We start from the raw sequence: 20,896 nt of genomic DNA, 5'->3' as shown, positions 1-20,896 counted from the left end.
TAAGCTGGGCAATACACTTTTAATACAATTTTTTTAATTAAATTAAATAAATCTTATTTAATTTAATGAAACAAAATACAATAACAAAATTTAGACTCCAGCAAAATATTAAAAGCATTATCACTCAGTGCTTATCATTCTTTCTCACACAGACCTAAATTTATAATCAAGCAATTCCTTAAGAAGGGCAAAAATGTTTGATTTTACATTAATAATTGATGTGTAGGCAATAAAATTCCTTCATATTTCAATTCACCATATATAATGAAAATTAACATTTAAAAAAATTATCACTTTTATCTCTTTTATATTTAAATAAAATTTTTGAACAATAATGCAAGGATTACTAAATATAAACAAAATATTGTCTCTGCAACTATAAAACGTCCTAAGCCACAAATTCCAAATTTTACAGGAGAGCAAAAAAACCTTACTTCATAAATAATAATATTATTTATATCAGTTTTTTTTAATAAAAATGCCCTATAATCTCAGTTAGTGAATTAATAATCGAACGAAATTCAATATTTTATTTTAAACTGACATCAATGATTTTGTGACTTATGGCATTCTGCAAAACAAAGCGCAGAGAAACTACGAGTGACACAAAGAGCCATGTTAGGGATAAGCTTGAGAGATAGACTCAGAAATGACGAGGCGAGAGGAGGAAGAACATAAGTCACTGACATCATTCACCGCATAGTGACCCTAAAATGGCAATGGGCAGGCCACGTTACCAGATGTTCGGACGAGAAATGGGCAAATAACCTGTTAACTTGGAGACCGCGAACAATGAAAAGACGTCCAGGGCGGCTACAACTGAGGCAGAGAGATGACCAAGACCGGCATGTCCGTGTGATCTGGATGTAGTTTGGATAGAATAGGGCGACATGGAGGCGAATGGAAGAAGTATTTGTCCAGGAGCGGACAGAAATAGGCTGAGGAATAAGACAAAGAAGAAGACACTCGGTTTCATCAAAATCTAAGACATATAAATTAATCGGAAAAATAACAATAAAATGAGTATTCTGGGTCATGACATTTCCCATGACGATGGGTTATCACCAACACACTGAAAAAAGAAAAAAGTTTATTTTGTATATTTGGTGGCTTATGAAATATTACGTTTGCATGGACGATATATTGTCTAGCACTACGAGAGCAGTTGAGTTAAGCTGGGTCTCAAACCAAACAGGAATATGAAAAAACATAATTTTGTTCTTTATAAACTTACAGATCATTAATTTTCAGATATCATCGATTGTCTTTGCATGTGAAAGGGGTTTACTATATGGCTTGCCGGATTGAGGTTACTATAAGTTTGACCACAAATGAAACAGACAAATTTTTTGGCATCAATAATTTCTATTCGATGATTAGAAAGATAAAAGCTTTCCAAATCACTTGTTTTCGAGTTATTACCAACAATTTTAACAGAAGTACTTGGTGGACATTTATCATGTACCCGAATTAGAGACGTTTCAAGAAGTTGACTTATTACATCGAATGTTTTTCCAGGAAGAGTTATATTACAATTCATTTTTTCAATTTGGCTTAAAATCTGTTTTTGTAATATAAAATCTAGTTTACATAATAATGTATATAATCCTAAAATTAAGTACATGTTGTCAGTATCGGCGAGAGATGTCGACAGTTTGTCGAGTAAATTTCCATTAGGGTAAAGGTTTTCAAGTCTTTCGGAAAATGCAGAAAATATTTTTAGAACTGACTGAGCAGCACTTTCGGGATTAGGGAATGAAAATTTCTCACGGCTTTCATTAAAATATACAATCAAATCATTAACATTGAGTAATTTATTTGTTTGAATACTTGGCTTCTGTAATTTCTCGTGTGTTTCATCTGTAGAGTGAGTGTTTATATTGGACTGGATTTGTCCAATTTCAGAAAATGAAGTGCTGATATAATTTCCGTGATAGAAAAATCTTTGACCATACAATTTCTCTCCCTCAAGCCACAGTGGTTTAAAATCGATCATATCGCTATTCGTGTCCATTTTTGTACTTTTAATTGGGATCTGAAAAAAAAAATAGTTTTACATCAAAAATATTATCTCTTGTGACATGAAGGATGTTAGATCTCCTTGGAAAACGAAATATTTTAAATATTCAATTCCATTCATTAGATATTATTTCTAAATACGACAATAATTTCAAATTATAAATGAGTCAGTAATTAGATAAAATTTATTCATTCAAATTTTCACTCATTATTATTTCACAATTTTCGTAAAATGAAATAGATATAAGTTGATATACATATTTTAATTCAAATTGACCATAAATTGATTTAAATAAAAGTATTTCAATAATTCGTGTGTGTGTATGTACATATGTATATATGTGTATATTTATATATACATGTGTGTATATATGTGTATGTCTGTATGTATATGAATCAAAATGTGTATCCGAATAAGTATATATTGTGTTTGTCTGTGCTCTATATTAATTTGTTAAGTATTATAATATATTAAAATGTAATTGCCTAGCTTGGAACGGGGTATGTACCCTTGTTAGCTGGGCAAAGTGAATATGGAATTGTATTTTGATAATAAGTGTGAATAAATAAATAAAAATAAAAAAAAATTATTAATATTTAAAGCATTAACTTTGTGATCAAACATTTTACTCAATGTTATTAAATATTTGTATGTGTGTAACTGCATTCAAATATATTTTTTGACTAACAATCGAAGAAACTTAACCGCAATAAATTGTGTTTTCCATAAACAGGTAAAATATTCGTTTAAATATCTTGAAATAAAAAAATATTGATTATTGAGGATAGAGAAAACCAGGAGAATACCTTATATTAAAATTCACCTTGATATCATTTCGACAAAAAACTAATTGTTCATTCCAACTGTCAAGAGAAAAGCATGGACATTGATACCAATCACTAATCAGAGAATCTTTAGTCAACTAGTAACAGTTCTACATTATCTCTGCTTTAGTCTGCGACACAGACTACAGATATCTGTGATGAGACGATCAGAGACTACCAATTACATTTCTTTTTAGGTTCTTTGGTTTAGGACTCTCGGGGATCGTTCACATTATTATCTTCCATCATAAACAACAAAAAAACCTCCGTGTGTAATTTATAAATCTTATCACGGGGGGAAATGAATAGGAAAAGAAAAAAGTGATTAAATGTGGGGTATTTTTTGTTTAGATATAGTGGCGGGATCGAAAAAAATTAACATGAGATTTAATAATCTTAGAGGCCGCAAAATCAAGTTCCGTGTTCGCGCGTATGAATAAATGAAAGATGTCCGTTTTTCCACCAACTAAGAGGAAGTAGGGAAACGAGATTTGATGGAAAATCACTTCTTCCTGGTACCATATCGAATACGTAGGATAGAAAATTAGTACGTGTTTTTCCTATTTTAATTCCCCGTCATTATAATGTAATTCTTATTCAAACTTTATTAATTTAATGCCCAAAAGAAAAAAAAAAATTTAAATCTATCCTGAAAACCTATATAAATTGGAAGATAATTTAAAGAGCTTGAATGTTTTATGGACTTATGTTTATTACTCAAGAACATAGGAAATGACTAAGGACTAATTACAAACATGAAAAAAAAAATACTCTCACAGCTAGATCCTTTTAGACACGTATGTATAGCTTGTATCCTTAGAGTATAGATGTAAATACTCTAGGCTTGTATCAGTATATATAGCTCGTATCAATGTTTCATCGCAATAAATCTATGGTCCTGTTAGTCTGTGATTTATTCCGTGCTGTTGTACTGCCGTAAAGCCCGTAAGAAATACATTTTCTATGCACACCTTCTGTCAATCTGCGACTTGCGGACTTACGTTTTTCGATTGCGAGGTTCTTGGGTGTACTTTGGCAAGGCAGATCTTGCCTAATCAAAAAATATTGTACTGAAGACATCTTCTAAGGTATATTATTTTCTAAATTATATTATTTTCATTGGAAAGTGTGAACATTATTAGTATTCAAAATTTACTTTTTTGTTACATAATCGTTACCATGAATTATTTTTATACAATTTTATAGACGAAATGGGTGGTCATTTTGGAGAGTTGTACAAGCTTCGAGGAATTATTTTCTTCAAACTTTCGCCGCATAATCAAAAAGCCTTCACAGGATACATATCCCACTCACTTCCAAATGTCTTTCGAAGGCTACGCTCTAATATATTCTTCATAGCACCACGTAAGTCGATATAAATTATTTATTTCCATAGCCACTACCATGTTACCTATGACATTGCTATTGAGCAGCATTTGTGAAAATTCAGGATTATTTTAAGTGAAATATAATTTCAAACTGCTCAACTACTAAGACTGTTTTCCCAAATCACCAAGTACCTCACAAAACAGAGCATAAAACACCACACCACTCAAAACATCACCTCCTTTACATTTATACATTTTCTCATGCACGCACACCAATTTTTCGGCTGTTAACATGTCCATCTCCAAGCACAATCGCATATATTGTATGCGATTTTTAGGTGGAACGGTAAAAAAAAAATCCATCTGTTTTGTAATAGTATTTCTGCTTGTCACCCATTTAATTTCATGCTTGTACTAAACACTGCAAAACAACCATTTTTTTATTTATAAAACTACATCTTAAAGAGTTTCTCTTTCTCCAAAGGGTGTAATAAAAACTCTATTGGCTTTAATTTAAGAGGGTTAAAAGCAAAAACTACACTGTCCATGATTACTGTTTTTGGGAAGACCAACAATACCAGTAGCAAAAAACTGTTTCTTTTCAAGTTCAATTAGTAACTTGTGCGTGCTACAACAAGCATCGAAAAGATTATCAATTTTAAGTTCAATGTGCATATATGCAGTTTTATAAAACTTAAAAGAAATAGTGTTTTCGTTGATGGTATTGTTGGTTTTCCCAAAAACAGTGATCATGGACATTGGCATTATTGCTTTTATCCCCCTCATTTATAAACCAAACATACCTAATACCGCTCCGGATAACCTAAAAGACATTTTTATGCTAAAGCATAGATGTAGTCGATTAAAATCGACTATATCTAGAGGCATAGAGAGTCATTTTACCTGAGAGCAACCAGTGCATTAATTTTGGCAGCATAAATTCACAGTTCTCTTCCATCAAAAATGTTAAGAGTGATATTGATGGGTATTTTTGCATTGTTATGCTCGATTGTGTTGGCAGTCCCTGCTTTAGTTTTAGATAGTAGTACTTAATAAATAATACTTAATATGCATATTTTTTAAATATTTTTAATGTTTATTTATTTTAACAAATAAAATAACATACACGGTTGTATTTTTGTTCCCGCAAAGCCGAGGCTTATCTGCGGGTTACATTACGTTTCTCTCTTTTCCCTTCCTTGTCTACACCCATCCCGTCCCAATCCTGCCCCATTTACAATGAATATATTGGGGACGGGAAAGAGGATGTCATTGAAAGTACTGTCCATCCCTAGCAACTACTTTCTCCCATCTTTCTGGCAGCATATGAATACCATATTGAAAGTATGACTAATTTTTTGAGTTTATCCATGAATTAGGCCATTTTTTGGCATCTTCATCCTTATGAATCTGCTCAGCCAGGCCATGAGTCATTGATCGGAAAAGATGATAATCGGAAAGAGCAATGTCTGTTGAATACGGCAGGTGAGGTAGGACTGTTAAGCGTTTCCAAGTATTTTTCGACTGGCCTCGCAACATGTGGCCGAGCGTTGTCATGCTGCAAAATTACTTTGTCATGTCTCCTTGTATTGCAACCGTTTTTCCTTCAATTCTCGGCTCAAACGCATCAATTGTAGTGGACAGTGATCTCCCGTGTTGGTTTTGTTGGGTTCGAGGAGCTCATAATACACTACCCCAGCTGATCATGATACAGAGCAGAGATGATGATGTTCCGACGGAGCATGGTTACCATAAGTCTCCACAAGAATTGTATGTGCTTCGGCTGCAGATTATTTTTTGGCATGAAATTCAACATTTTTAATGCTATAAAAAATGTTCTTTACACTTTAGTGAGATAACATACTGTCATTTTATGCCTAGTGGTAGCTTAACGATGAAGTTGGCTGTAGTATTGCCCGATGTCAAAAGGCTAAGATATTACTGCCAGGAAACAGTGAGAACTTATTGAGTCCCTATGATTATTTTTTATTTTATATAACCATTGTAATATACGAGAATATGTATAATATTTCTTTACATACATTGTACGATTGGTTTTCCAAATAAAATAGCATTGCAGACATCCCTAAAGTAAAACACACTGCATAATAACCCAAAACAACACCATCAATATCTGAAAGGCCACGTTAATCTAGAAGTTTCACGCTTTGGTAAAGTGAAATTTCGAAAATATGTATTTTTTCCACTAATTTTCAAATCCCGGTTTTTCTCTTAATTGTAACATATTTAAAATGAAAACGAAATTAATTATACACACCTCGAAATATAAGTGGATATTTCCTTTTTTAACTAAAGTTACATGTTGTGTATCTTTTCAGCTGCCATTGTTGCGTATGGCATCTACGACTGGGCCAACAAGACCTATGCTCAGAGTCTGCGCAAGAACCCCAAGGATTTTGAAAATGATGTCTAAATATTTATAGCCAAATTAGATGATTGAATTATATATTTATGGTTATTAGAAATTATTTATGTTAAACTCAATTTCTTTTAATTATTTTCTTTTGTTGGAATAAAGCAGTAAAATTAAACATTTGTATTTTTCTATTGGCCTTCTCTCATAAAATAAATTTGCACCGCATCTTCTGGCAAGAAGGCACTTCACTGTGTTGATATGAAAGATGTCACATTTCATTCTGTACCAAGAATTGAACTCTGAACAAGGCAATCATTTTATTCATGACTCCACCGGGTCATCATTTCATTGTCAAATATAAGGGAAAACTCTGTAAATATTATTATGAAAGAACATGGAATATTAAAAAAATATGACTAACAAAAAAGGCACCAAATTTTTTTTTTATTAATAAATTTCATAAAAGGTACATGTTTTTTTTCAATTCTATACAGATCTACTTTTATACATCTAGTAAATGTTATCACTAACTCTCCAAAAAAAGGAAGTATTTAAATGTCATTAATTCATTCATTATACCTTTCCACACCTAATGGTGCATAGAGCACTGCATTGGTACACCAGCTGCAGTGTACCTTGATTATTTTTGTCATTAAAGGCAAGTTGACCAATTTTTTGCTCAAGTCGCAGTCCAGGAACTATGAAATATTCTAGTGTAAAAACAACTTTTTAAAACCTGAGACCTCTTGCATAGTAGGCAAACGCACTGACTATTTGGCCACGAGGCAGATAAAATTGAAATAATTTGTAAGGCATGTATTGAAAAATATGTAATTTGTAAATTCATGTCTACAAATTACAATGCCTAACACAAGAGCCAGACTCTTGGCAAGTTCAACCCTAAGTGTTCCATTTTATTGTATGAATTGATTTTCTTATGCTAATAAAGGTTTTTCTTGAAAAAAAAAAATAATATCGGTGATACTGATTACGGTACCGCATCATGTGTTTTTTTTTAGGAAAATGTTTTACTGCAATAAATTCATTATAAGGGATTAAGAGCCCTTAGTTTTAAATTATTCCTATTTTTCTCTATGTTTGTTTTTCAGATACCCTAGCGGTATTTTTGGTGACTAAAATCGTAAGTAATATATTAACAGAACGCTTTTTAGATTCCCCTGCCAAAAAATTATATTGATAGTTATGCGGAATTGGAGTATCACCGACAACATTACAAGTATTTGTGTAATTAAATTCACCATTTTCAATAGATTGCCAGAAACTAAACGGGTTTCATTAAGATAACACCTATTTCCCAATTGGGTCATTTTTATAGAATTTAGATGAAAATAAATTGTATTTCCAAACAGTGAATAGCAAAATTAGACTATTTTTCCTGTAGACGGGGAATTAACCAACGGATGTGTGAGAGTGTAAGTAGGAGGTAATAAATTTGAATTAAAAGTCCAAGAACTAGGTAATATAATATTTTATTGAACATAAAGCCAAAGGTGTTCAAATAAATAAAATTGTGTCAATTTAATACATAGTTTGATACGAATTAAAGATGGTTTTGTTTTCTGATATCTTCCAGAAAAGCTGAAAATATGTACAATTAATATTCGATTACTGTGTGCTCTTGTGATCGGAAAATAAAGCTGAAAGTTAATATATTATTCCTAGAATCATCTATCTTAGCAATACGTTAATTGCATTGCCAAGCAAAGGGTTATTTATTTATTACATTAATATTAAGTAACAAAATTAACGCACTTAAGAAAACATAAGCGAACATACATTTTTCATACTTCATTTAGTCATTTATCCCACCAATCAAATGCTCAATAAAACACAACTCGGTTAAAATAAAACTTATCTAGGCTTCTCTTCTATGTAAGCGAATTTCTTCATGATCGCTTCCTTGTAAAAATCAATCAATTAGGTACATAAATGGTAATTTTAAATTCATATAATTGTTGGTGGATAAATAAAATATATTTCGTTATTGAATTGAGCAGAATTGCATCGATTAAGTGGATAGGACTCTTGGCAAAGTATTTCTGATAATTTAATATTTTAGAGTATTTTTACTCACCAGATGTTTTCAAATACATATTACAATTAATATGAACATACATAGTTTTTAATACACAAACATAAGCTTTCTGAAAGAAAAACTTAAATTATAAACAAATTATCACAAATGTTTGAAGGATAATGAAGTAAAAAATATGGAACTCCTTTCCATTCCATCTTGTACACATACATACGATAATATTATTTTTACTTTTCTCGAATACTTGGGTACATTATATTATTAATTAGCAGTACAAAAATAAATAAAATGACATTTTTAGCTTAAAAAATAAACGAATTCACCACTACCCAAAATTTCAACACTGCATAAAAACGCATTAAAAACTGGAATTGTGTTTAGGTTAATCAAATCTAAGGTCGTTACATAAGAATAAAATAATTCAAGATCCAAGCAAAATAATCAGATAACGAATTTGTGTTTAAAATGTGCAAATCAAAACTTAAATGAAAAAGTGACACATATTTATTCCGAGCAATTGGTAAACAAACACCAATGTGAATTTTTAATTAACTCTAACCAATTATATATGATAAATTTATAGCCAAGTGAAAGGTGGGTTTGTGGAGTAATGTAATTGAATCCTAACAAAAAAAATTGTGATTGGAGTGGAAAAGGTTGCAAATTTTAACTCAAAGTCTTAGTGTGATGAAAATCATCTTTACATAAAAGAATTGTGGACCTTACAGTTTCATCTTGAATAAAGAATTAGTTCTTGCATTCATTCTTTTGGGTTATCAAATATGACTTTCTTTACTCCCCATCCCACATCGAATGATTGAAGTTGGTGCAGTGACATCTCTATCAGAAATGATAATATTAAGGTAGTTAAATTTTAGATGCCAGTCCAGGGGAAATGAATATTTCTGTGAAAAAATTAAGTTGGCCCAGAAATGAGTTGAACCCGAGACATTCTTCTCACAACACTATGGAGAGGCGGACAATAAAATAAAACAGTATGTATTAATTTGTTTATGTAATGAAATACATACTGTTAAAAATGCAGTACATTGGAAATACATATATTGGAAAATATTCCAATATCCACATATAATTATTGTGTAATTTATTTTGGAGCAAAATTTAAAAATCATTAAATCATATTAAACTCTCCCAAATCGAATTTCACAAACCCAGTTGTAGAAATAAACTTCATGGTACTCTTTATCATGAAGAAAACAAAACTATATCTGCGAACAGAAATAAACAGTCGAGTAAATGCCAGCAAAATACTCGAGACACTTCATTTACTTTGTGTTGAATGTTAATATTTTTAATAAATTAGGCAATACACTGTAGTTTGGCGGGAGATAGTGACGTATAATGAGGATGATAGGAAGCCTAGCCAAGTTACAAGTAGTAAGGTTATTTAGTGGCCTAATGGAACATTACTCTACATCCATCTGGTCGGCAGGTTGTTGTGGCTGCGGAGAGGACTGTTGGGGCTCACTAGGATTATCCCCGCTGGGTGGCGGAGTCTTCTCCTTTGGCTTGGGTTTATTCACAATAGGGTTAACTGCAGAGTTGAAGAGCTGAAAAAGATCCACAATTAGCTTCACTTGGAACACACCGATATATTCAAACATCCACAATCAAGTAGATATTGCCAATTTACCTTATGTTGTTCCCTTATAGCTTCTACTGTGATAGGAGGGTCTTGGTCTAATGGAACAGAATTTAGGGTCTGCCTGGTCTTCTCTAACCACTTGTCTTCGCTATCTACTTTCTCTGTTAACTTCTTAATTTCTTCTTCCGATAAATGTGAATATTTTGCATCACCTTGCCTGTAATTTATAAAAACATTCCTTCTGTAGACAAATGAAAGAGAATTATAAATATAATGATGTTTTCTGCAATTGTCTTAAAAATTTCAAAATATTACAAATAAAGTCAATACTCTATAAAACATTCGCTGGATCAACGTTGAAATTATATTTCTTTGTATTTCTTGTAGAAATGTTATAAATCGACAAAAAGAAATGCAATAATCAGACCTACCTGCACATATCAACAACTTTACGGGAAAGTTGGATACCAATAGCAAACTCTTCTAAAACGTTAGATCGGCACTCCCACTGATAATGGCGTGATTTGATTGGTTCTCCTTGATTTCGAAGCTCCGTTAGTTTATCGTTATACACCTACAATTTGTCAAAATTTCATTTAGCCAGTTTAACATTATGTAATCTACTTCAGAAGTAGGCTGACACAAATAGCAAAATTGTCATATACTTCGAAACAATTACTGAAACCCAGTTTAACATTTGAATTCCCGGAATTCTTGAGAATTCCGGGAATTATTATAAATTAAAATTCCAGAAGAATTTTTTTATTTTTGCTCCTAAGGGTGAATCAGTCACTGTTACTGGAATATTATTGCACAAAGCATTTGAGAATAAAATATTACTTAGCTCAATATTTTACTATGTTGGAACAACAGCAACATTTCAAGATATCTTCATTAAGCATACATGGTCTAAGTCATTTCAAATACATACTTGTTTGTTACAATCCTCCCCCTCTTCGTACAGCCAGTCCACCATCTCATCAAGTTGGCGGGTAAAGGTGGAACGCTGACCAGCATTTACAAATGATAATAGGGGTCCGCCATCAGCAATATTGTTTCTAACTTCATACACATACTCTTCCAGGGCATTTCGAGCATCAGCCCTTTCCTTCTCCTGGCGATCAGCACTTTGCATTGAATACTGATGAAGACAATTACAATATTTTATTAAAATTAAAACAAATGTGTGAACTTCGAGTTCTACAAAAAAGCAAATTCAAACAATGGCAGTGGTGGTCAACAAATGTTAATGATTTAACATATTACAACAGAGATGGAGAACATTTTAGATAAGGAATTACCGAAGTCTAGGCATTTACAGGGCTTATGAGATGTCATTGGCTGGTTTAAGTAGCCACTTTACGCGCTGTGTAACATTCACCATTTTGCCTACGTTGGAACATTTATATTTCTTTTCTTTTGTTTATTTTTGCGAAGTTTAATGATTAGTGACATATTACCATATTCAACTTGAAAAGTTGCTGACTCACTGCCAATATGTTATTAAGCTGAACCCAATTAAATATTTGTACATTAGATTTTAAAACCTATCTCGCATGTTCTTCTGTTGTTGAAACTAATTTCCATTAAAGCAATATGTAGAACAGAAATAAATGTAACTGGCTAACCAAAATAAGTGTTTGAATTTATTGAATGTCAACCCATAAGAATAATTTCAATCAATACCTCTTCTTCAATATAGTTTTTCAGTTCAGATGGAGATAACCCTGCTGTCTGCGCTTTAATTGGTAGTTCGATGGTTTTGACAAGCTGTTTCTTTCCTTTTTTGTCCTTTTTATCAGAGTCAGTCATTTCCTGAAAACGTGACAAAAGCTTGACATCTTTAAGGATAAGACAGTGCCACTCTGCCCGCAAACATACACACACATTTACTACTAATATTCAACTAAATTAAGCCATAGTTTTTTCTTAACATTTCTTTCAATGCGATAATAATCAGACTCACTGGAAAAAAAATATTAAATAAATCAAAGTAAGCATTAAATAGAAGAGTAGATAGATTCTCCTCTTACACCACTATGATAAATTTATCACTCAATCAAAATTTGAGCTACTGGAAGCTGCATTTTTACAGACATTCTGTATAATATTGCGATGAAGCTTTTAAAATAGCACTGTGTGTAAATCAACATTTTGTCAGTGCTGCAAAACAGTTATCATTAATTATTATATGGATACATAACTATAGTATCCTACATCTACGGACTTTTTGGTGTGGAAATATTTTATTGTATAACATGAAATATGTCAACAAAAACAAATTCATACCAAAATGTACATTTAAACATAGAATTTACCATTTTATTTTTTAGGAAAACTTCTTGTGCATATTGATTATTTAACCCAGTGAATCTGATCTCAAATATTGGCTAAACTTAAAAAGGTGGTATACAAAAGAGAGAAGGAGGTACGGTACACAAATGCATGCGGCGACATTAGAACTAAAAGCGACAACAAAGGGTGAGGAAAGAAACCAAAAAGAAAACAATAAGGTAATAAAAGTGTGTATGTTTGGCGGGCGTAGCGGTCACTGGCGGATAAGTATGGGACGTACCGATGTAAACCATTGCGCAACTTTCTGTGTCCACGATTGTTTGTCAGGCGAAGCGGGGTTGCTCACCTCGGTGCCTGGCTCCGCAGAGCCATTCTGCTGCTCCGCCCCATTGTCCATGGGCTGGTCCACACTTGCCTCCGTGGCTTCCGGAGCCTCCTCGGTGGCCTCCTTCTTCTCCAGTAGAGTAGCGCTGGCCACCGTCACTATTCCATGCAGGTTAACGCGCACTTTGATCTTAAGCTTCTGGGATTCACCTTCGGGTGTCGGAGTTATGTCATTGATGATCCATTTACCTGCAACCATTCACACAATTAGCTAATCCAGGCTATATTATCGCTCCAAATCGACAATTTAATATTTATGTTTACAAACCGATAAGCGGCTCTGGGTATGGTATGTGTTCGGAATAATAAGCGCTAATGCAGAAAGGCTCTTTGCGGTAAAAGGTTAACAACTTTGAGAACGGGGCAGCATGATTAGCCGGAAACACCTAAAAGTAATAACCATCAATTAGTTACGCATTGAGGAATATAAAAAAATTAAGAGGTACATGAGTATGAGTAATCCATGCCTCCATTTCGCCATCTTCTCTAGTGTCAGCATCCCAACACAACCTGACTGCGTAAGGCTGCACATCAGTGACAGAGAAGTCTCGTACTCTCACAGCGGGAGATAAGATGGCGCACTGTAGAGCAGCTCCACGGGCAACAGCTTCATCCTTTGGAATAAAAAAAAACATGAAAAACAAAAAAAAATAAACGAAGTATTTTTACTGAATAAATCAGTAATGTGCCATAGCTTGAATAGTCATTTTATTTCAAATTTAGGTTCCACACATACAAATAAGATCAAGTGGTTCGGGATTATCATACCCAAAGATCTCCAGTGTTTGGTGGACACAATGCCTTGAAGAATCGAGGCAGTAATTAAATTTGAGGGATACTCTACAAAATATTAAAAGTTAACAGTTTTGCCAACTGTTAAACATTGTACTGAAAATCTTTAATAAACCATTCTGGAAACATGTTTTGAGTTACTAGTTCATTCAGAATAATTGAAATAATGCAAATGTATGGATTTACCAGACATTCTCCACTGTGATTGTAATTGAATCACAATCTAAATCAAAAGCTTCCACAATTGACGCCACTAAAAATTTTAGATAGTTGTAGAACAGTTTAGTGGAAAAAGAGACATCTATTTTTATTATCATGGGTTTCAACACCTTAGGACTATTTTTTTAACTTTAATTTATTTGCACGCACCATCAATATAAAAGCTAGGTATCCCACACAACCACAAATTAATTTCTAATTTCCAACCCTATTTTTTTTGTATATACAGTAAAACCCCCGTTTTACATTTTTCTAGGGATCAACAAAAAAAGTGTAAAATTGAGGAAAACGCTAAAATGAGGAAAAGAAAAATGCATGGAAAAAAAGAAATTACATAAGAATTTAATTATTGTACTAGACTACACTAAATATAATGCAGAAAATTTTTAAAAACTGTCATAATTGGGGATTATTGATATTTACTTATGTTTTCATTAAAAATATTTTGTATTTTTTCAATCAATACTATAATGGGTTATTTTAATTAAATTAAACAAAATATGTTTAAATAATTTTACGTAGGTACTTAACTTTAAAAACACGAAAATAAAAATTTGAATTTGCATAAAATGCATACAATGATTTTTTCCCTAAATATTGGGAAATTTTATTTAAATGATATCACTTTTTTTAGCGTGGCACCACAGAATTTCAACTGTCATTTACATCCCGGCAAAACTATATACGCTTTTATAACAACTGTTTAAACTATTTTCTTTCCATATTATGTAAAGAACTTCAAATAATATTTCTATTGCCAAATTGTTTAATTTTCTGCATCGTAGTTTATTGATGTAAAGAGTTTGTTTTTCATAAACATGCGTCAACTGCGTATCACAATTTAGTGAAATGACAAAATAGACACTTAAACAAAATGGTCAATTACACTGCACCCTACTTTGAATTTAGTTTGAGACAACAATTTACATATTTTTTATTTACCTTGATTTTATTCACCATTTTGGGCAAATGCGGCGGCACACGACACACCTTTTGACAGATCGAACGAGTTTCGAATTTTTTTTTTACGTAAAACCGGGGTTATGAAAAACGTTAATTGGGGGAATATTTGAATAAGAAAGTATAGAAAAAAAATGGGACCTAAATGATTCTGTGTAAAAAGCGGAAAAATGTAATTTTTTTACTGTATTACTTGCAGATATTTAAAAAGTAATATTTATAGATTGAAATAAATATTTATTATATTTATGTTTGTATTATATTGTTAAATATCACAAAAATTCACCTGATTCAATGTAGTTGAGGGAGACTTTCCAAATACATTTTCTATTAAACCTTTGATAGCAGGAATACGCGATGAGCCGCCAACAATTTCCACCGAATGCACATCATCAGAACGCAACTCTGCAAAATTAATAAAAATTGGCAAAACACCCATCATAATATAATATATAATAAATTCAGTGAAACCTCAATTTAAAACTTTAAACACACGAATTATCTGTGACAAAAGATTTAAAGACTGGCTATACTATGTAATATGTGACATTTGATGATTTACATTTGTCATCGACACTTACCCACCAGATATGCTCAACATGAAAAAAAAAAATTTAAATAACGATTTATTTATTCATATACAAAAAAAAAAATACAATTTATCAAGTCCTACTGAACTGCATAATTGCAGGGTGCTGCAAATAAATTTTGACAGATATTTATATACTAAAAAAAAAAGACAACCTGTTATTTTTCATTAGTTATTGTCAATGTTAGTCATTTTGCCCGTTACATTCACTAAATTATAGTAGATTTATAAGATATTTAAAGGAAGATGTTGGAGAAGTCATTTTCCAGCACCATGTCATGTTTCCATGAAGTTGTTGAACTATTTCATGAACATAAGGTGAACTTTTTTTATTTACCTGGAAACTCACCAGACATTAATCATAGGGCTGAAGACTAGATTTCTTAAAATGTACTGTATAATAAATGTTAAGGTAGTTGAAGCTATTATTCGAGCAAGTTGACATTACATACCACCGAAAGATATATATTTTCTTTAAAACAAACCATTTAAATTCACACAATACTGTAAATGCTTACTTGACTGTAGTAGACAGTTACGGAGGCATCTTTCTACTCTTTGGAACAAATCTGTGCATAAAGATTCCATAAGAGTACGTTGCATCTCTCCCGTGACATCCTTTTCGTCTATGAAGCACTCAATGTTGAGGGGCAGTTTAGTGCTGTTAGCTGACATCTGTTTCTTTATTTTCTCAACTTCCTGTAGAAGTCTCAAATAAGCCCTGTTAGCAATATAAACATATCTACATTAACATATATTCCGACAAAGAGACACTTTTGACTTCCATATTCCGTTTTCAAGAATGTTCTCTCTGTGTTGCAATTGAGGTAAATCTTGATAACTTCCTAGGGGGTGGAATCCAGCATTTGTCTACATTTCGATATACTCATAATATTGTTGATATCTTGCAGGAGACTGCTGCGACAGTCATTGAGTGAAGTCAAAAAATATCAAGATGTGGTCTTGAAGCGAAACCTGCTACCCACTATCAGTAATTTGTTGATTCTGAGCCGTGCATCGTTCAGCAGGATGGTGCGCCATGTCACAACGCATGAAGCAACCATAAGTGGTTCAGTGACCATCGTATCACTGTCCTGCCATAGCCTGGCAATAGTCCTAACCTCGATCCCATTGAAAATTATTGGTTAAAATTTAAAATACTGGTGTCAGTAACTTGAATTTTCATTTTATCTCTACACTTATCACCACCAACACATCTTAACATAAATTTGTGAATGGCTTACCTCGGATTATTCCTGGTATCCATCTTGTATCTAGCTTGAAAATCTTGACAGAAGTACTGCGCCAAGGCATAGTCAATATCCCGTCCACCAAGATTAGAGTCAGAAGCAGTGGCCAGAATCCTCAACTTGCCACGATGGAAGGCACAGGCCCACACTTGCAAGGAAGTGTAGCCAACATCTACAAACACAACATTGCGGGCCTTCTCCTCAGGAGCCGGTAAGTCCTGTTTATATATACCATAGGCTAGAGATGTAGCTGTTGTTTCATTCATCAATCGTAATACATTCAAACCTAGAATTTCAAATTAAATAAAATTTATGTGAAAAACATTGAACTTCATCAAAAAAAAATTAAAAACTAATAACTTCCTAGGGAGTGAAATCCAGCCTGTCTATAAACATTTGGACATACTCAAAACATTGCTGATTAAACTAATTGCTATAAGAATGAAGTAATATCAGGCGTTGCCTAGTAGGTGAAATAATTCAGCCAGATGAATCTCATCCACATCTATGATATAAAGATTTCAGCTCTTTTACTTCACAAAAGTCAACAAATGGAAGGGTTAAAGAGAAATGAGAATGATTAAGCAAAAGCAGAATGCTGATTGTTACAGTGTGTAAAGTGGCCACTTAAACCAATCAACGACAGGTCATAAAACCTGCAAATGCCTAGACTTCCATATTCCCTTCTCAAAAATGTTTTCCCTCCATGTTGCAATAAATGTGGGTGTTTAATTTATTTAAGGGAATAGATTTACATAATGTATGTACTTCATTGATCATTGTCATTTTTATGAGACGCCCTGTAACAATTCTATTGAGGCAAAACAGCTTTTAACATCTAAAATGACTTAAAGAATCAATAACGTTTCATTACATATTTCATAAAATTTATGTTTAAATTGCTACCTGAAATAGCAGCTGCATCAAGAAGTGCTTTCCTTTCATTGTTGGTAAAATAAGACGGTACAGAGATAACGCAATCGTTGACTTGCGTCTGGAGCGCAGCAGCCGAGGTCTCCTTGAGCTTGGTGAACAGCATGGCGGTCAGCTGCTCCGGAGTGTACACATGCTCCTTATCCATATAGTTTACTCTCACGCCCACCCCACCGTCGGGCCGTTCCTCCACCCGGAAGGGGAGGTGGCAGAGTTCCTGTTGGATGTGGGGGTCGTTAAACTTCCTACCGAGGAGCCTCTTGAACCCAGTTACTGTATTTTTCATGTTTGTGACCATTTGATTTTTTGCTGGAACACCGAGAACTCTCGTTTTCTGCGAGAATGCAACGCATGATCTGGAAAAAATATTCTTATTTTAATACACACATAAAAACAATTGGTCATTTGAGAAACCCCATAAGTCAGATTTTGTGCGGACATGACTTTTTTTAAATTTTGGTTACTTTTTCTTGAAACGCACATCATTCTGTTTAAAAACCATGTAAGTCTCGTCTATTTCACACAAATTGGCCACATACAATTCAGATACTTCTGTGGTTCTGAGTATTTGTTTTGGTTTTTGCCGAGCCTTAACTTGTGATCTACTAAAATAAATTACTAATATAATACTAGCAAGATCTGCAGAAGCTGAGGACATATAAAAACATCTAGGATACGTCAAAAGCGGGAGAGCTAAAAAAAAAAACTGTCTGCAGTCACCAAATTGAGCCAGGAAGACCCAAAAGTGGAAGGTACTGTTATTGATTTGATGCAAAATATTTCATTTCTACGCAAATCCAAAACTTTAATTTGATTTGATTTAACAATGATCTTTTTTCACAGTCAATTTTAAGCAAATAGACATGTATTACATGTTGAGAAGGCATAAAGAATCAAGATAAAGTTAATTCACTAAAAGAATGTGAAGATAATTTTATTTTATTTGGGAAACATACAGTACAGTTACATAGTTTTATATTTTACACAGTTAGACTTAACTTTAATGGACCAGTGAAGTTTCCATATTATAAAGTAATTATATGTAAGGTTATTAATAGTACAAAAAAGAAAAGGAAAAAAAAACATAAATAGAAGTTGTTTAAAAATTAAAATTAAAGTAAAAAAATGAAGAAATTTTTTTAAAGTAAATAAATAAGTTAAGAATTAAAATAAAGAATGAAAAACATGCTCAGGTGTAAAAATAAAATAAAATAATAATAACATTTTTAAAAAGGAAAAACATAAATATACACATACATATTTTAAGGGATTCAAAGAAACAATGAGAAGAATCTTTAAATAAGACAATAAATTTAAGTCAATTTAAAAACATCTTCAAAATTAATGACACATTCACGTAAGAGCAGCAATATTTGATTTTATATACTCCTACATATACAATACAAACATTCTCAAAAATTAAAGAAAGGTTTACAGTCATCTGTCCAAATGCTACAGATATTCTGAATTTCGAAGATTGGTGGCCCAAGTATTATAAAAAAATATACATAAACCGTTTTCAAAATAAATTTAAGGAGGTTCCAAGAAATAAAAAAATTGACAGTATCAAAGTTTTGACACTTTACTCATTCTATTGATTACAATGATTTAATCACAGCGAGATGATTCACTGGTGGCATGGTAAGCCACACATTCCCCTTGAGAAACTTTAACAGACATCCTTCCATTCTCCTCCCCTTAAGCTTACCCTGATGGTTACATCCCAATTATCATTAATGAAATAAATGACATAAGAAAATTACTTACTGGAAGAGAAGTACAAGCTATTAATGAAATTATTTTTAAGATTCTAACTCTTTCTAGAAATCACTAGACATTTTGGAATGGAATAAGGGAAATCTCTGGACACTTCGGGAACAGACTGGCAAAAATCTCTAGGCATTTTGAAACAAGAACAGTCGAAATTTAGAGATAGTCATCCTTTCACAATAACGGCAGATAATTTATTTAGTTTAATACACACTCTTGAATGACACTCGATACTGCTGGGCACTAAATATTTGCTCGATGTATTAATTTAAATGTGTTCTCAGCATGAGACGATGTGTAAAATTGTTTGGAACCTTCAGTAATCGAAATGAATAAAAGCTTCTCAGCATGAGGAATTAGATTTTTAACATTTTCTCCACATTCTGACATTTAAAACCGAACCAACTATGATTTTTCGACTAATTCATTAAATGCTAGCTGTCAAAAAGGCTGGAATAAACTGTGCCCATTTTAGAAATGCTTCTTTACATGTTGACGTGTTCCCCGAACACGAGAACCTAAATAGAGGAGCTATACATTAAATGATGATACAGATATAAAGAAAAAAGCCACTTAAATATTTTTTTACACAGAAAATGAAACACATGTACTCACGGTGTTCCGCGCAAACTGTAGTCATTTGCGATTGTTTCAATGCCTCCAGCTTTTGCGACAGCAACATAACACGATTCATTTCCGAAATCGATCCCAATGACGGACATAGCAGCCATTATGATATCTTTCTCGAAATCCTACGGCACAACGCGTTTAGTAACAGTCGAGAAATAAGGAATGGCCGGAGAGGTGCAATCGGTTTGCCGGCGAATGAAAGACCTTAAAAGGAAGTTTCTAGAACCACCGTATAGCCGTATACTGCACTGTCGAAATTTCTAGTAGGTAGGTGAAGTATAGACAATCCTCAAAACTCGGAATTTAGAATCCAAAAATGGCAGTTTACAACCTAAAAATTTTTATAGATGCTAATTAAAAAATAAAATTATACCAAACGTTTAGCATTTGGCCTCTGTATTTAATATAATATTCGATACGGTTGATATGGAGAACCATTGCCTCAAGCAATCTCTTTGATTTTTAATCGGATGATAGTATCGTTTTACATAATCTCTCACTGTATCAATTCTCATTGCAATATTATAAAAAATATATAACAATTAGGACATTTATCTAGAAAAAAAAATTAAATGAACTTATTGCTTTTACCAATTTTTTCTTACCTTATGAGAATATAAAATGAGAAAAACGGCGTAACTTTTATAATAATGTTTTTAATTTTTTTTTTCACTGCGTTTCGATATTTGAAATAAAAATACAATTTAGAAATTAATCATAATGTACTGATTAAAAATCATGTCAATATGGTCCTTGTTTTCATAATAAATTTGGTAAGCTGTGTAATGGTTTTTTTTAATGATTTCTCAGCACTTATTTACATCACCTTCGGTTTTTTCTTTATATTAATTTATTTGGTTTCT

General features: G+C 32.5%; 2 protein-coding genes and 1 long non-coding RNA gene across 4 annotated transcripts; 1 reads left to right on the top strand and 2 right to left on the bottom strand.

Annotated features, from left to right (window-relative positions):
* Positions 1–245: 245 nt before the first annotated feature.
* LOC148282048 (uncharacterized) lies at positions 246–2,968 on the bottom strand. The gene is made up of 2 exons (XR_015822199.1): positions 2,827–2,968; positions 246–2,035 (listed from the first exon to the last, which is right to left on the bottom strand). It is a non-coding gene; the product is annotated as an uncharacterized LOC148282048 (long non-coding RNA).
* Positions 2,969–3,721: 753 nt separating this feature from the next.
* On the top strand, positions 3,722–6,724 carry UQCR-Q (Ubiquinol-cytochrome c reductase ubiquinone-binding protein). The gene is made up of 3 exons (XM_088225760.1): positions 3,722–3,932; positions 4,051–4,209; positions 6,512–6,724. Exons 2-3 carry the CDS (start codon positions 4,056–4,058, stop codon positions 6,604–6,606), a joined length of 249 nt encoding a protein of 82 aa, XP_088081886.1. The 5' UTR covers positions 3,722–3,932; positions 4,051–4,055; the 3' UTR covers positions 6,607–6,724.
* Positions 6,725–8,023: 1,299 nt separating this feature from the next.
* On the bottom strand, positions 8,024–20,280 carry Hsp110 (heat shock protein 70Cb). Of its 2 annotated transcripts, none has more exons than XM_088225757.1 (13): positions 20,019–20,280; positions 17,607–17,989; positions 16,695–16,986; positions 15,969–16,171; positions 15,148–15,266; positions 13,358–13,504; positions 13,159–13,276; positions 12,787–13,079; positions 11,898–12,002; positions 11,143–11,352; positions 10,643–10,785; positions 10,260–10,428; positions 8,024–10,176 (listed from the first exon to the last, which is right to left on the bottom strand). In XM_088225757.1, the coding sequence occupies exons 1-13, from the start codon at positions 20,132–20,134 to the stop codon at positions 10,033–10,035; spliced, it is 2,442 nt and encodes an 813-aa protein (XP_088081883.1). In that variant the 5' UTR covers positions 20,135–20,280; the 3' UTR covers positions 8,024–10,032. The 2 variants fall into 2 exon arrangements, with proteins under 2 accessions (XP_088081883.1, XP_088081885.1); XM_088225759.1 differs by having other exon boundaries at positions 11,898–12,026; positions 12,853–13,079.
* Positions 20,281–20,896: the final 616 nt, after the last annotated feature.

This window comes from Micrasema longulum, unplaced genomic scaffold (genome assembly GCF_059751315.1).
Source record: "Micrasema longulum isolate JH-2025_06_02 unplaced genomic scaffold, ASM5975131v1 h1tg000383l, whole genome shotgun sequence".
NCBI lineage: Eukaryota > Metazoa > Arthropoda > Insecta > Trichoptera > Brachycentridae > Micrasema > Micrasema longulum.
This window is presented reverse-complemented; position numbering and strand designations above follow the sequence as displayed.